The sequence below is a fragment of the Doryrhamphus excisus genome, chromosome 22 (assembly GCF_030265055.1).
Source record: "Doryrhamphus excisus isolate RoL2022-K1 chromosome 22, RoL_Dexc_1.0, whole genome shotgun sequence".
In the NCBI taxonomy this organism is placed as follows: Eukaryota; Metazoa; Chordata; class Actinopteri; order Syngnathiformes; family Syngnathidae; genus Doryrhamphus; species Doryrhamphus excisus.
In genome coordinates, this window is record NC_080487.1 from 9,310,988 (window position 1) to 9,326,113 (window position 15,126).

At 39.6% G+C, this 15,126-nt stretch overlaps 4 protein-coding genes across 7 annotated transcripts; 3 read left to right on the forward strand and 1 right to left on the reverse strand.

The window, feature by feature from the left end:
- On the forward strand, window positions 1–1,151 carry pigp (phosphatidylinositol glycan anchor biosynthesis, class P). The gene is made up of 5 exons (XM_058062190.1): window positions 1–99; window positions 298–382; window positions 617–689; window positions 767–885; window positions 970–1,151. The coding sequence occupies exons 2-5, from the start codon at window positions 301–303 to the stop codon at window positions 1,083–1,085; spliced, it is 390 nt and encodes a 129-aa protein (XP_057918173.1). The 5' UTR covers window positions 1–99; window positions 298–300; the 3' UTR covers window positions 1,086–1,151.
- A 337-nt stretch (window positions 1,152–1,488) lies between these two features.
- Window positions 1,489–6,931, forward strand: si:dkey-197c15.6 (putative nuclease HARBI1). Its single transcript, XM_058062008.1, has 2 exons — window positions 1,489–2,288; window positions 4,069–6,931. The coding sequence occupies exons 1-2, from the start codon at window positions 1,598–1,600 to the stop codon at window positions 4,461–4,463; spliced, it is 1,086 nt and encodes a 361-aa protein (XP_057917991.1). The 5' UTR covers window positions 1,489–1,597; the 3' UTR covers window positions 4,464–6,931.
- Window positions 4,059–15,076, reverse strand: LOC131109730 (receptor-type tyrosine-protein phosphatase H). 2 transcript variants are annotated; one of them, XM_058062007.1, is made up of 13 exons: window positions 14,567–15,076; window positions 11,105–11,338; window positions 10,757–11,020; window positions 10,588–10,684; window positions 10,450–10,500; window positions 9,353–9,434; window positions 9,199–9,289; window positions 9,060–9,130; window positions 7,952–8,086; window positions 6,797–6,919; window positions 6,556–6,716; window positions 6,357–6,492; window positions 4,059–6,272 (listed from the first exon to the last, which is right to left on the reverse strand). In XM_058062007.1, exons 3-13 carry the CDS (start codon window positions 11,004–11,006, stop codon window positions 6,132–6,134), a joined length of 1,338 nt encoding a protein of 445 aa, XP_057917990.1. In that variant the 5' UTR covers window positions 11,007–11,020; window positions 11,105–11,338; window positions 14,567–15,076; the 3' UTR covers window positions 4,059–6,131. The 2 variants fall into 2 exon arrangements, with proteins under 2 accessions (XP_057917990.1, XP_057917989.1); XM_058062006.1 differs by having other exon boundaries at window positions 6,357–6,716.
- Window positions 13,580–14,935, forward strand: zgc:56095 (Ferritin, lower subunit-like). 3 transcript variants are annotated; one of them, XM_058062011.1, is made up of 5 exons: window positions 13,580–13,618; window positions 13,969–14,072; window positions 14,157–14,303; window positions 14,387–14,512; window positions 14,586–14,935. In XM_058062011.1, exons 2-5 carry the CDS (start codon window positions 13,971–13,973, stop codon window positions 14,733–14,735), a joined length of 525 nt encoding a protein of 174 aa, XP_057917994.1. In that variant the 5' UTR covers window positions 13,580–13,618; window positions 13,969–13,970; the 3' UTR covers window positions 14,736–14,935. The 3 variants fall into 3 exon arrangements, with proteins under 3 accessions (XP_057917994.1, XP_057917993.1, XP_057917992.1); XM_058062010.1 differs by having other exon boundaries at window positions 13,596–13,741; XM_058062009.1 differs by lacking the exon at window positions 13,580–13,618 and adding an exon at window positions 13,625–13,785.
- Window positions 15,077–15,126: the final 50 nt, after the last annotated feature.

The following is a 15,126-nucleotide window of genomic DNA, read 5'->3' on the forward strand; positions in this document are numbered from 1 at the left end:
TTCCCGTTAGTAGAAATGCGGGGGCAAATGTAGGCAAAACAAATCAATTGACGATGCTGTTGGCAGATTAAACTCCTGACGGAAATCCTAAAAATACAGGTTTGTTTTGATTTTTTTTGTCCGTCTCAATATAATTTAGGATTAAATGTCGATTAGGTTTTTATACGTCTGTTGCTTGGAATGGTTTCATTTTGTACTTTTGAGTAAAATGTCATCTAGAGTTTGAAGTTTCATACAGTACAGTACAACCATTGCGTGTTTCTAAGTTATTTCTTCAATCTGTGATTTTGTTTTCAGACCATGGTGGAAAACTCTCCTTCTCCTCTTCCCGAGAGAGCCATCTATGGCTTTGTTTTATTCCTTGGATCACAGTTTGGCTTCTGTAAGTCGTATTTTTTTTGTTCCACTATGCTAGTATACTCCAGGGGTCTCACCTATAAAGTAGCAATGTTACAAGATTTTGACATTTGTGATTGATTAATTAATTAATCATTAATTTCCAGATTAATTTTAGATTTTCAGATTCATTTACAGTACCTAAAGGAAATATAGCAACATCATGTAGATGAACCTAAATGTTTATTGAACCTGAGATCTCCCTTTATTCTCTGCATAGTTCTGTACTGTGTGTGGGCATACATCCCAGAGGAGTGGCTCCATTCAGTAGGACTTACTTACTGGCCTCAAAAGTAAGCAAACATTTTTATATGCAGTCTTTTATGACTTCACGCTACATGTTCATTACATCTTCCATCATGTCTTGTAGATATTGGGCCCTGGCTGTTCCAATCTATCTGCTGGTCGCATTGACCATCTTTGTTGTGATGCTGTATGGAGTGAACATGTACAACACGGCGCCGCTTGACTCTATCGACACCATTACTGGTATGAGCATTTCTATTAAATCATTTATTCTTATAAAAAAAATATGGAACTTCCTTTTTTCATACATCTGGGATATTTTTTCAGATGTATATGCAAGAGGCCAAATGAAGGAAGTCCCCCAGAAAGGTCAAATACCAAGACTAAAGGACGTGCCCATCAGTGAAGTCAACAAAATGTTGTACTTGTCACCTAAGTTATAAACATGTTTACATTTTTGCAGAACATTAAAGATTAAGTTATACTATAGATAGAAATGGGTTTTTTATTTAAAAAAAATGTATATTCTTTATATGTAGTATATTGTTTTTACTAATGAGACAATTTGTTTTGATGTATTTCAACAAAATGTATCTCATGTCACCCGGCAAAGTACACATAAAATAATTTATCATTCATGCTAACTTGTCTCAGCAAAAGTGTTATAGGTTAACTACAATGCCGGTATTAACATGAATATGGCATAGTATATTGTTAGACTTGGTTTAATGCAGAATTGGAATATGCGGTTTATTAAGAAAAGCATTGCAGTGTACATTCCGGTACACTAGGGGGCGACAAAGAGCCTCCGTAAAGTCTCCATCTGTTAATACTCGACAATGAAGGAAGTAAATAATGCTCGCTTCCGGTGCTCGTCAGTGTCTGTACCTGAACACGGTTTGTAGATGGTTTTGTTTCTAAATCAGGGTTTTAATGTTACTGTAGCGGCCAACAAATGTCCGACGCCCTGCCAGTTTGGTTCGCGGTCCAGGCGGAGCTCCTGGGACACGAAGAGGAGCTGGACTCTCAGTCCAGGAGCTGTTTTGCTTGCTACGACGACGACACTTTGTTCGAGATGTTCCACCTAACGCGACCTTGCATCGAGTTCATCGCAGACATCATCCGTGTTCGCATGAAGAAATACATGCTCTCGCCGTTAACAGTAGATACCATGATAATGGTGACACTCAATTACTACGCCCACGGCTCCACCACCATTGCTCTTGTGAAGCGTTTCAACCTGAAGACGGACTGCCAGAGCATCGTGTGTACGGTGTCCGAGGTGGTGGCCAGTATGTCCGATCAGTTCATCTCGTTCCCGCAGACCCGAAGGGCGAAAGTGGACATCGCTCACATGGTGGAGGAATTCTGCGGGATTCCAGACGTGCTGGGAATCCTGGCTCCGACTCACTTCAAGATCCGATCCTCGCCCAGTGATAAAAACACGTTGGCATTCACACGCCAGCAATTTGTCAACACGCTCGGCTACAAATCTGTAGTCAGTCAGATTATTTGTGATCTGGATGGCAACATCCTGAGTGTGGAGAAGTGTTGCGTGGGGAGCACATGCGAGCAGGACTTATGGCGCACGTCGTTTCGAGGGCGAGAAATCGAAGAGGAACTGTATGGACAATATTGGGTTATAGGTAAGGATGTTGGATTGTGGCAGGAACGGAACAATCCGTTTTTACCTGTATACTGATGGGTGACTTCGGGAAAGAGGTGGGGTACACTTTGGGCACATATTAACCCTTAGATCAGGGGTCTCGAACTCAATTTACTTGGGGGCCACTGGAGCTCGGGTCTGGGTAAGACTGGACCGCATCAGGTTTTCAAAAAAAAAAAAAAACGCATTTATTAAAAACAAAAAAAAATTAAAAAACTTCGCTTTGGTTCCAATTTTCTACAAGAAAAGCTCTGATAAAACATTCCACTGTTCTCAAATATCTTACTTTTTTATTTTTCTACACAAAATAAGATGAAAAATAAATAAACTAATCAAGAATAAAGAAAATCAATCAGTAATAAATAAATAAATATAATCATAATAATAAAACGGCAAATAATAAAAACTTAAGAAACCACATATAGTTGGTGGGTAGACAAATTATTTTTTTCAGATTAAAATGAACAAAGCATTATTAGAGCCCTGTAGACATGACAAAACACGACTATAGTCACATTTATACTCTTTTTATTTACAACATATTGCGCAACTGCAGGGTCTTGAGACACATGCTAACTCGCAAACTAGAGAGCTAGCGACCTAAACGGTAGCCTTCAAGTTATTTCCTTTAAACTTAAATAGCCAAAAACTTACCACTTCCACACGGATAGGGAGGATAACTATTAACAGTTATTTAACCTTTAACCTGAACATTAATCAAACATAATATTTTTTCTGGGTACATGATACCATACAGCATCCATATCAAACTTGCACGGGCCGCACTAACATTAAACTTTCATATCAAGATGGGGGCCTCAAACTAGTGTCCTGTGGGCTACATTTGGCCCGCGGGCCGCGTTTTTGAGACCCCTGCCTTAGATGCATAAGTGGGTCAAAAATGACCCGGTCAGGTTGCTTTGTTGAAATATCTTCGTAATGAAATTTTTTTTATCATTTCATATTCCAGGTATTCCTCAAAAAACATGTTTTTGATATCATGCAATTCACATTTTTAACTTACCTTTTATACATTTTAAGACATTTTTTTTTGTGTTACTACCCCAACCTTCCATAAGTGGGTGAAAAATGACCTGCATGCATTTTCTATGGAATCCAATAGGAACCTTTGATTCTTATCAACTTTGGCTGTCAGGAATACATTAACTGTAGACCACACAAACTATATCAGAAGTGTCACCCTTCAGGAAGATAATTTTACACATCAAGTGCTAATACATGTAAGTATTATCTTCATATGATATTGTGTATGTGTCCTTCATGACTGTTAGTATTAGTTATCAACAAATTAGCCTACTTTATAACTAGCTGACACTAGCTGGCTAACATTGCTATATGTATTGTTGGGCATACTTTATCAATAGCTAACTATAGCTAATTTTCTTTTTCAAAGATGTTAAAAAGTGAAAAATGAAGATGTTTTTAACATGAAATTATTCTTGTGTGGTCCTTAATATAATACTAAATATACAAGTGATTATTCCTAACCAAAATGGCTTAAAAACACATTGATTCTAATATGGGTCATTTTTGATCCACTTGTGAAGAGTGTAGGGTCCAGTCACTCATGCATCTAAGGGTTAATATAAGAAATTGATAATAGTTAGTGATGATTTGGATATTTATCAATATAGTGCAATCAAATCTATGACACCACGGCTATGCAGACTAGATCAGGACCAGACCAACAACGGATGGTTCCTGATGTCCAATTAATTCCACGTTCTTGTCTCTTAAAGGAGGTGAAGGCTACAACTTAAGCAAACGACTCCTGACTCCCGTGTCCGACCCCGAAGGTGACGCTCAGTTCCGCTTCAACGAAGCCCATGCCAAGATTCACAATGTGACGCAGACAAAACTGCGCTCCCTGAAGTGGCGTTTCAGATGCTTGACTCAGCTCAGCTTTGCGCTAGACAAGTTAACCAACGTGGTCAAGGCTTGCTGTGTCTTGCACAACATCGCCAAGAAGTTCTCTGTGCCCCTGCCGATCGGGGATGACAAATTTGAAGACCGACAGCCAAGCAATCCTTGCCCGGGATTGGCGGCGGCGCTTAGCTCTGACGGCTTGAGGGCTCGACAGGAACTCATCGATTCTAGCTTCAATACTCCGCCGCATCAAGAGGAGCCAGAATGATGGTGTCAGATGTTTTGATTTTGATTTTCACACAGGAAGATGGAAGTTCCTACACCATCATGACACCAAAAGGGCACACTCGACAGACATTCCATTAGGTACACCAACAATCTAATGAGATCCATTCCGAGAGTTGTAGCACAAATTCATCCCTGTATTCATATTTAACCTTCCTCTTGTGTTAGCTTTCTGGTATCATCTCTTATGTTAATGGTTCGGTTTTGACCCATGTATTAAATCAGCTATAAAATACACTAAAAACAATAAGTTACCATCAAATTTGCTTCTCATGTCTTGGTTACCTTCTTAGGCTTCCTCATCCATGAAAATGTTGGTTTTAATACTTTTGGTGTGGGCATGTAGGCCTTTTTTTGTCACTATACCCCTCCATTTCAATTTCCAAAAATGGTAAAATGAACCTCAAAAGAATCATATTCATAAATTGAAGGTTCTTGAGAACATATCTCTTAAATCAATTAGTTTGATTTATTTTCTCATTTTAGTATTAATCAGTAAAGAAACATGTATGGTGTTGGGGTGAATTTTGACCCATATATATTAATGTCAAGAAAAGGTAGAAAAAGTTGTTGTTTTCAGCAACAGAACTTTAGTATAAAGTGAAATGAAAAAGCAGAACAGGTCCAGATCTTGGTTCACTGTACTTCTTGCCATTCTTTCCATGATCCAAATTGTAAATGTGAAATCAGCCAATCAAATGAGTGAATTCACCTCACATGTAAACTGGACATTGTTTTTCTGCTGGTATACTGGAAAAGCGGTGAAAATGAGAATCCCCTGAAGCTTCCATGATGAGAAGAGGAGCTGGTTGTCATTGTGTTGGCTAATTGTACACTTAGGATTTCAGTTTTGCCTCAAAATATTGCTTTATAGTCATATTATTATAACCGGGTCGAAACCGACCCTAACAATACAGTGGTCATAATTTCAACCAGACCATTTTAAAATGTAGTAAAAAATATTTTTTTGGTTTCCTGACAAAGTCAAAAAGCCTTGATGCAATAAACAAATGTTATGTGATTCTTTTTATGCATTAAAATGTAAAACGGGTCAGTGCCGACCCCAACACAAAAGGAGGGTTACACAACTTTAAATAAATAAGCAGAGCTCCCACATTCTATTGTGCGCTCCATCCACTTTTTACATGTACACTAATTCCACTAATTCCACTTCTCCAACGTATCAGATATCACATGTCACATACAACAACATAACATGAAGGTGTGTGGACACAAACATTACCAACATTATGCTTTACTGAAGTGAAATAAATGTATTCAAAGTACAGCTCCCACGTCTGTAGCTGACATACAGTAGGTGGCAGAGCTCCAGGTTTTATTTTAAGATGTGCAGTGAAGCCTGATTTCTTTTTCTACACAAAGCTGTCCCCAATGGACATTTTAAATAAGGGACTTTTAATCATATTTGTAGTCATGTAGAACTGCGCTGTATCACACTAAGTGTTTTGAAGTGTGACTTTCAGGTAGTTAAATAAAGCAATCCAAATATTACAAATACTTTTTTTTTATCTCTGGAAAGGAATACAATTGTTATTGTGGATTGTGCAGGTGTACCTAATGTCAACCAACGCTTGATTGCAGTTGTTGCTGCAAACACTTTTTCACACCACTGTAGCTACAGTATTCCGATTCAGACTGTCGTTTTGTCGAACTCTCTCATCGCTGTGGCATTCACGTATATCACGTCAAAGTTCTCGTATATGTTTTCATCAGTCTCACCTCGAGATTTCAGATAGTCCAAGATGGACTGGTGCAGGAAAACATACTGGGACTGCAAAGAAACCAGAAGTCAAATTTGTAATGTAGAACATGCTAACGGTCCAACAACAGTGAGTAGCTAGCATGTGTGTGGTACCTCCGTCTGCACCATGTGTGGCCGCCGCAGTCTCATTTTGTGCACAAACGCGTTGATGCCGACTTTTTTGTCTCTGCGCAGCTGTTGAAGCAGAACATCTAAGGCTATAATGGTGCCGGTCCTTCCCACTCCAGCACTAGAAGACAAAAACATGATCATCAATTGTCCTATACGATTATCATCATTTGAAGTATCATACCTGCAGTGAACTACAGTGGGAGCCTTGGTCCCTTGTATATCAATGTGCTGCCTAATAAGCCCTCTGAACTGGATTAGGACATCCGTACTCTGAGGGACACCGTGATCAGGCCAGGCAGTAAAGTGGAAATGTTTCACCATCCTCTCTGTTGAGTCGTTCCTCTGGAAACACACAACACGTCAACAAGTTAAAGTGTACAGCACTGAAAATATTGTGATGTATTGTAACAGTATTGGCATACATGTTTCACATGGAATTCCCTTAATGTCCAGTTGGGCTCTTGTTGTTCAGATGCAATGGTGATGGTCAGCTCTCCTTGAAGGCAACTCCTGCCTTGTTCAGGCCAGTAATGTTCACATTTAGTCTGGAAAAAAATAAACAGGGCTGCATGACGGTCGAGTGGTTAGCACACCTCACAGCTAGGAGACCAGCGTTCAATTCCACCCTCGGCCATCTCTGTGTGGAGTTTGCATGTTCTCCCCGTGCATGCGTGGGTTTTCTCTGGGTACTCCGGTTTCCTCCCACATTCCAAAAACATGCTAGGTTAATTGGCGTATGGTAGGTATGAATGTGAGTGTGAATGGTTGTTTGTTTATATGCGCCCTGTGATTGGCTGGTGACCAGTGCAGGCTGTACCCCGCCTCTCACCCGAAGACAGCTGGGATAGGCTTCAGCACCCCCCCATGAATGAATGAAAAAATAAACATGTATTAGACCCTTAGATGCATGAGTGATTGGACCCTACACTCTTCCATAAGTGGGTCAAAAATGACCCATACTAGAATCAATGCGTTTTTATGCCAATTTTGCCATTTTGGTTAGGAATAATCACTTGTATGATATTTAGTATTATATTTAGGAGTTGATAAGAATCAAAGGTTCCTATTGGATTCCATAGAAAAAGGAATGCGGGTCATTTTTGACCCACTTATGGAAGGTTGGGGTAGTAACACAAAAACAAAAAATTCTTAAAATGTATAAAAGGTAAGTTAAAAATGTGAATGGCATTATATCAAAAACATGTTTTTTGAGGAATACCTGGAATATTAAATGATAAAAAAAATTTCATTACAAAGATATTTCAAGAAAACAACCTGACCGAGTCATTTTTGACCCACTTATGCATCCAAGGGTTAATACAGCTGGCTGACATGGTCCTAATGTCTTAATGCAGGGGTGTCCAAACTATATCCACCATACAGAAAACATATGGGGCCCACTTTGATAGTTTGAGCCAGTAATGGAGCCACTAAGTCAATACAGCGTACATAGCTATGTTATATGAACCAAACATCCCCATCTTTGCCGTGTATTATAGATACTATAATAAGACGCAGACTAAAAATGGCCCTCATGGCACCCACGGTATAACGTATGAATCTGTGGTAAAACACACCCGTATTCCTTCGACGCAGTTGGTCACCATGACGATGGCGCTCACTCTCTGCTCCCAGATCATTCTCCAGAAATCACTGACTGTGGAAGGCAGAGGCCCCTGAGTGGCGATGTACTCTCGGGTACTGCTGTAACCCTGTGAAGGTAATATAGCGTACTCATGTGCATACAGAATATAGCCGATGGCAGTGATTCGCATCTCCACACACAATGCACACTCTCAGAGTCTTCATTAAGGCTGATTTTTGGGTTTTGTAATAGGTTCCCCATGAAAACATCATTTTGTCAAAATGTAACCATGCAAAATACACATTTTTCACCCAAGATTAGCCAATTCTCAATTATACTAAAAGGTCCCAAGAACCAGATTTGGCCACCTAGGACACCCGCCCTTGACTGCCACCCAACACACAACGCACCGGACCCTTATGCTTGCCCCCATCTCGTCCGGATGCCTCCCTGGTGAGGTGTTTCGGGTATGCCAAGCCGGGAAAAGGCCACGGGTCAGACCTCGGACACGCTGGAGGGACTATGTCTCACAGCTGGCCTGGGAACGCCTTGGTGTCCTCCCGGTGGAGCTAGAGGAGGTGGCCGGGGACCGAGAAGTCTGGGCTTCCCTACTGAGACTGCTGCCCCCGCGACCCGGACCCGGATAAGCGGAGGAAAATGATGGATGCTAAAAGGTGTAATGTCCTCTCTCATTGGGATGGCTGTGTCTTCCAGCACAAGACGAAATTGAGCGAAATTGAGTGAAATTGAGAGTTAGGTATCCACTCTTCCGTCTGTGAGTGACACTGAGACGAGCGACCAGCGAGGCGTCATTTTACTCCGCCAGATAAATACAGATTTTCGTGCTAGCTACTCCAATAACAATATCGCTGTAGCTAGTTTACGTTATCAGTCAGTTATGTAAATGCTACACTATTTTTTCCGTGTCAAAATAGGTAAGTCCCATGCCTGTGTATTGTTAGCTAGCTCATGATAACTGTTTTTTTCTCTTGTTAGAATGCACAGTAAAAAGAAATAAATATGTATTCATGTTTCACATCAAAAAGTGGAGTACATTATAGTGTATTTAAATTATTTAGTCAATAAAAAGCAGTACTTACTGGCATGTAAGAGGCATTGATGTAGTCTGACATGCCATTTGTGGTTTGTAGCTTCACTCTGCACCAGTCATCTGAAAGGAGAGTTAAACTTTCAATGTGTTTTTTTTTCTTAAATGGTGACCATCACACACACACTTACATGGCAGGATGTTCGTGAAGCGATTCTTTGCAGAGTTGTCAGGTATCAAAGCAACATTTTGTGTCTGATCCATGCCAACGAGAGCAAGACGCTGCATGACAAACTAAAGGGTTAAGACCTCGAAAGACAATCAGAAAAACACTTTGTGAATCACCTCGTATTCCTCACTGAAACCTCTGTTCTTATCCATACTTAAATCGGAGAAGTGTGCAGGGAACTTTTCAAGAGGAATATCTCTGGAAACGGAACACAAGCATGACACATAGCATGACATCAAACTATGAATGGCTGCATTGCTGATCTTCATAAAGGAAAACTAATCGAGGTTGATTCCATCCAAACGAGATAATAACATAATGTATAGGTCTTAAATCTGCTTTAATATATATATATGTATAAAAAATATCCAACCTATGTTTCAAGCAGTGATAGATAACGGCCTTATCTTTAATTTTTTTTCATTCTGCCTATTCATTTTAAAGGCTATTCAACTGTGAATGCAATTTCACTGCTCCTATCTTGGCATTTTGCCTAATAGGACATTCATTCATTTTCTACAGTTTATCCTGACTAAGGTCATGGGGGGTGCTGGAGCCTATCCGAGCTGTCTTCCGGCAAGAGGCGGGGTACACCCTGGACTGGTCACCAGCCAATCACAGGGCACATATACACAAACAACCATTTACACTCAGCACTGGACAGCTCCTTCAGCGATAGACTGCTTCGCAATACTTTCTTTTGATATCCAGTATAGTTATTCCAGACTCCATTCACTGTGCAATATCTGATCAAGCTCCACATGCAATATTAAGCTCTAAGTGCTCTAAGCTCTAATTTTTAGTAGCAAGATCTCATCTTATTTCATATTATCTGCAAACTGTATTTGTAGTTAACTCTAGGTAAAATTGTTAATATGTTAATACTTGGGTTGTTTATATTTTTATATTGTGTACTTTGTACTGCTTAACTGACTCTGTTCTCCTGCTGCTGCTGTGCAATGCAAATTTCCCCAATGAGGGATGAATACAGACATATCTTATCTTATCTTATCTTACACTCACATTCATACCTATGGACGATTTGGAGTCGCCAATTAACCTAGCATGTTTTTGGAATGTGGGAGGAAACCGGAGTCCGCGGCGAAAACCCACATGCAAACTTCACCCAGAGATGGCCGAGGGTGGAATTGAACTCCAGTCTCCTAGTTGTGAAGCCTGCGTGCTAACCACTCGGCTAATTGTACAGCCTTACGTGAATTTGTCAGGTGAAACAGCGACACCACCAAGGAAAGACTTGTTCCTCCTAAAAAAAAAAAATAGAGAGATGCAACATGGTCCATACTTCACATACTTCCCAAGCAATCAAAGAAGCATCTGTGAAAGCACCAACCTGATGATGCTATTTGATCTTTTCCTGACAATAAATATTGTCAAACACACCAGGACAGCAAAAAGCAGGATAGAGATGACTGATGCTGCAATGACGCCTAGAAACATAAAAATCCACACTAAAATCTCTGAAAGAGTCAACACAAATAAACAAGTACACTTGAACTCACCACGAGGATCAGTGGAACAGTGAAAAATGTACGCTTTGGATCTCATCACGCTCCCAGATAGTGACGATAGAGACACCCCGTATGTTCTTGCAGGTTGGAATCCCGGTATCCTGATATGGCGTTGTTCGATATCATCCACTATGTAGGTTTTTCCACTTATGTTCACCTCCACGGCAGTCCACAAACCATCTGGCTTATCCCATACAATCAAGATAGAATAGCCAGAATCCCAGTTGTTGCAGTAAGCCATTAAATCTGGCGGAACTAAACAGGAAGATACCTTTAAATCAATGTAAATACAATACAATGTAAATCAATGTAAAAGTGATAAACCAGTGCAGTACTTACTGGTTGTCAGTCTGTGCTGACACTGCAGAAAGTGAGTGGAATTTCTTTCATACTGGAGCGACACGTTGTATGTCGCGCCTGGATATAGTCTTGAAAAAAACACATTTTGGCCTTCCGCTTGGCTTGCATGAGTGTGAGAGCCATTAGAAGCAGTGGCACTTGTGAATAAGCCCTCGGTGGCTCCTTGGATGGATGATGTAGTGACATGCCAGGTCACATTGGTGCAGTTAATGGCTGAAACACAGGAGAATTATCAGTAAGTCATGTGTCCACACAGTAGTACAGATCAATTCAGCTTTGGGAATCTGGTTAAAAACCAAAACTAAGCTAAATACAGTCCCAAATAAACTATGGTAATGGTAATGGTTTTATTTCATTTGAACATGCATCAGATTACAATTGAGTGCATCCCATAATCAGTTCACAGTTCCACATGTCCAAAAGGAGTAGGAAGAAACAAAGCTTATTAAATCCTACCCCTCCATCTGGTACTTTTACAATCAGTAACTGTTACATTTGTTCACTTCCTGCTTTCCTAATATAATTTAATTTGTTTTAATTTGTTTTAATTTGTTTTAATTTAATTTAATTTAATTTAATTTAATTTAATTTAATTTAATTTAATTTAATTTAATTTAATTTAATTTAATTTAATTTAATTTAATTTAATTTAATTTAATTTAATTTTCTGTTGTCCCGTACCAAAGTACGAGGTGATATGAGCATCCAATGACATAATGGGTACCATAGTAAGTGTCAATATAGTGATATATATATAGCACATCATGACTGGTTCAAGACTCTTCATCCTTGTATTTAGCAAACATCAACTGCTTGTATTGTTTCTTGAATTGGCTCATCGTTGTGCATTGTTTGAGGGTCTTACTCTATCCATTCCATAGTACAGGTGACGAGAAGTGATTTTAATCGTCATTTTTAAAATGTCTTCTTTGAGTTTACAGTCCCCAAGAGTCGTAATGGATGTATTGACAAAAATAACAACAATTATGGCTGGTTAGAAAGTGTCAGCATTAACTTCATCTCAGAAGTGTTGACTTTGAATGTAATTCTTAACCGCGCCCTCCTCTGGTAACCTCTGGTCCGCATGTTATGTTTGCAAGGCTCTGCTTCTGCTTCTGCCCTTTTTACAACTCTCAGACCTTTGCTCTGTGTGCCACTTCCTTGGGAACACATGTACTACACTGTCAACATCATTTATTATGAAGGCTGTTGTATTTGCGTTGCAACTTTATGAGTGAAATTGAGGAAATCATTTTCACAACATTTTAGAATCATGGGTATGCTGGAGCCTATCCCAGTTGTCTGCACCGGGCACAAATAGAAAAACAACTATTCACACCTATGGACAATGTAGGATCTCCAATCAACCTGACATCCATATTTGTGGAATGTGGCAGGAAGTCGGTGTACCCGGAGAGAATCCACGCATGCACAGGGAGAACATGCAAACTCCACACACAGATGTTAGCAATCTCCTGACTGTGACTCCAACGTCCTAAACACTAGTCCACCGTGTGGCCCATATTTGTTATTAATTGACCAAATACAAAATACAGAAGTCTGCTCTGAAAACCCTTAGTGAATTCCTTGATATGGTTGTTATAGCTTCCTTATAGCTTTCCTCTATGAGGAACTGGGAACACACACCATGAACAATACTTTCAGTACTTTCAGTACTACTACAAAGCAGCGGTGCGTTGTATCCTTTAAGGATGCTGTTATGTCAACAACTATGTTTCTTACGATATTATTTTGTGGGTTTTTTGCCCTTGGTAAGTGAAAGCAACAAAAAGTCAACCTATTTTATAAACTGCTTGTCCTCATTATTATTTAAAAAAATATATGTACTTTTTATTGTCTTTTTTGGGGGAGGCATTTTTTATTTATTAACAGCCATTTATTTATTATTTCTGTTTTAATATTATATACACAGTTAATACATACATAATGTTATCTAAAGAGGATCAGGTTTATTCAACATGTACTGATCATGGAGGCCGGTCACTGAGGTCCAAGGGCCAGCTCCAACTTGTGGTGCCCAAGACGAGACTAAGACCAAGGGAGACCGAGCCTTTTCTGTGGTTGGCCCCAAGCTATGGAACTCTCTCCCCTCCCAAGTAAAAAAGGCCCCCAACATCGAAGGCTTTAAGTCTCGTCTTCAAACCCACTTTTATTCTCTGGCTTTTAACTTGGAGTGAGTCGTATGGTCCTGTGTCTTTTTAGTTCTTTCTTTTTATTTTAATTGGCTTTATTTTTTATACTTGTATTGCTTTGCTTCTTGTTTTTAATATTTTATTTATTATTTGATCTTTTGGTTTTGGATTAAATTAAATTTTTACCTGTATTTATTGTATTTTATTTTTACTTTTTATTTTACTACTCTGTGCAGCACTTTGGAAACTGTTTATAAAATGTGCTATATAAATAAAGTGGATTGGATGTAATGAGACCCCCAATAAGACAGGTGGCAGTACAGACACACCAACAACTAAGGTAACTAGCCAATGCTAGCCACTCACGGCTAGCTGTTTTTTTTCTCCCTTTTGTGGTGTTTTAAAAGGCTGAGAAAGCCTCGCTTTTCACACACACAAGCAAAGTGGGTGACGCCATACACAGGTGAATGTGAAACCGGAGCGACGCCAATTACAATCGTTTGTCAGGTAACATTTCGCTAGTATCCTGCTAGCTTTGTATTCAATAGCTAACCTTGTCACGACTGACCTCATGTGCATGTTGTTCAAATTTGTATTAAATGCTAATGTATTACTCTACATGACTGGTATTGAATTAACTAAGAAGTGCAACGTAATTTTGTTTTGATTGCGGCGTTTTCTTTATTTTAGAAATGCAGTCCGTAGTGAAGCAAAACCTCAACTCCGAATGTGAAGGAGACATCAACAAGCTCGTTAACCTCAAACTGAATGCATCCTACACCTACCTTTCCCTGGTAACCTTGTCTCCACCTGTTCTACTTGCTTGTATTATTATATTACTACTTGTCATTTATAATTAAATAGTTTGTTTTCTACAGGGCATGTATTTTGACAGGGATGATGTTGCCCTGAAGAAATTCTCTAGTTTTTTCCTGGAGCTCTCTGGGAAGGAGAGAGAACAAGCTGAAAAGCTGCTGGAATATCAGAATATGAGAGGGGGTCGTATTTTGCTGCAGACTATTTCTGTAAATCTTACTTTTTCCTCATTAAAATACTCTATATACTTTGTTGATTTTAAAATCAATCAACTTAAAAATGTCTCGTGCAGAAACCAAGTAGGGAAGATTGGAGAGGTGGTCTGGATGCCATGTCTTTCTCCCTGGACTACCAGAAGGCAATGAACTTGTGTATCCTGGATGTACACCGCAAGGCAGGCACCCATACTGATCCCCATGTAGGTCTGCCGTACGGTACAGTCATACAGACAACAATCGGATATAATTCTCACCGTTATTTCTTTATCGTAGCTTTGCGACTTCCTTGAGCAACACTTCCTCAACGACAGCCACGACACCATCAAGAAGCTGGGAGACTACATCGGCAGCCTGACCCGCATCACTGCGTCCGAGACCCACGGTCCCATGGGAGAATACCTGTTTGATAAACACACACTGTGAAGACCAGCATTATGCATATTTTTTATGGTGAAAGCTAATTTTGTAATACAGGAAAACCAACTACCCTAGCATACCTCAACGCCTCATAGCTATGGTGCTCAAGTAGTATTTTCCTACTACCTTATGTATGGATTCTACACTATTTCTTACATTCCTGTTGGGCTACACTTTGAATAAACCAAGACTATGCTAGCACCTCACTTTTGATTGCATTTTCTTCTATCTACTAACCTCCACACATGCTGTCATGTGACATTTCATTATGTCATGTGTACACCTATAGCACACTGTGACGATATCAACAGGACTTTGCTTAGTCACTATCGGACGGTAGCTTAAAGTTTAACATTTAAGCAAGCAGCACATAGCCTGTGAGTAAAAAAAAAGAGCT

What these genes read in the sequence shown, in the direction of transcription:
- pigp (XM_058062190.1), top strand. Translation starts at nt 301, where the DNA reads ATGGTGGAAAACTCTCCTTCTCCTCTTCCCGAGAGAGCCATCTATGGC. An exon ending in TGGATCACAGTTTGGCTTCT is followed by an intron (nt 383 to 616) that starts GTAAGTCGTATT and finishes TTCTCTGCATAG; the next exon opens with TTCTGTACTGTGTGTGGGCA. An exon ending in CTTACTTACTGGCCTCAAAA is followed by an intron (nt 690 to 766) that starts GTAAGCAAACAT and finishes CATGTCTTGTAG; the next exon opens with ATATTGGGCCCTGGCTGTTC.
- si:dkey-197c15.6 (XM_058062008.1), top strand. Translation starts at nt 1,598, where the DNA reads ATGTCCGACGCCCTGCCAGTTTGGTTCGCGGTCCAGGCGGAGCTCCTG. An exon ending in TGGACAATATTGGGTTATAG is followed by an intron (nt 2,289 to 4,068) that starts GTAAGGATGTTG and finishes TGTCTCTTAAAG; the next exon opens with GAGGTGAAGGCTACAACTTA.
- zgc:56095 (XM_058062011.1), top strand. Translation starts at nt 13,971, where the DNA reads ATGCAGTCCGTAGTGAAGCAAAACCTCAACTCCGAATGTGAAGGAGAC. An exon ending in TTTTGCTGCAGACTATTTCT is followed by an intron (nt 14,304 to 14,386) that starts GTAAATCTTACT and finishes TGTCTCGTGCAG; the next exon opens with AAACCAAGTAGGGAAGATTG. An exon ending in GCACCCATACTGATCCCCAT is followed by an intron (nt 14,513 to 14,585) that starts GTAGGTCTGCCG and finishes TCTTTATCGTAG; the next exon opens with CTTTGCGACTTCCTTGAGCA.
- LOC131109730 (XM_058062006.1), bottom strand. Translation starts at nt 11,006, where the DNA reads ATGGCTTACTGCAACAACTGGGATTCTGGCTATTCTATCTTGATTGTA. An exon ending in GTTTCACCTGACAAATTCAC is followed by an intron (nt 9,435 to 10,449) that starts GTAAGGCTGTAC and finishes TTCCGTTTCCAG; the next exon opens with AGATATTCCTCTTGAAAAGT. An exon ending in TCAATGCCTCTTACATGCCA is followed by an intron (nt 8,087 to 9,059) that starts GTAAGTACTGCT and finishes TTACCTTCACAG; the next exon opens with GGTTACAGCAGTACCCGAGA.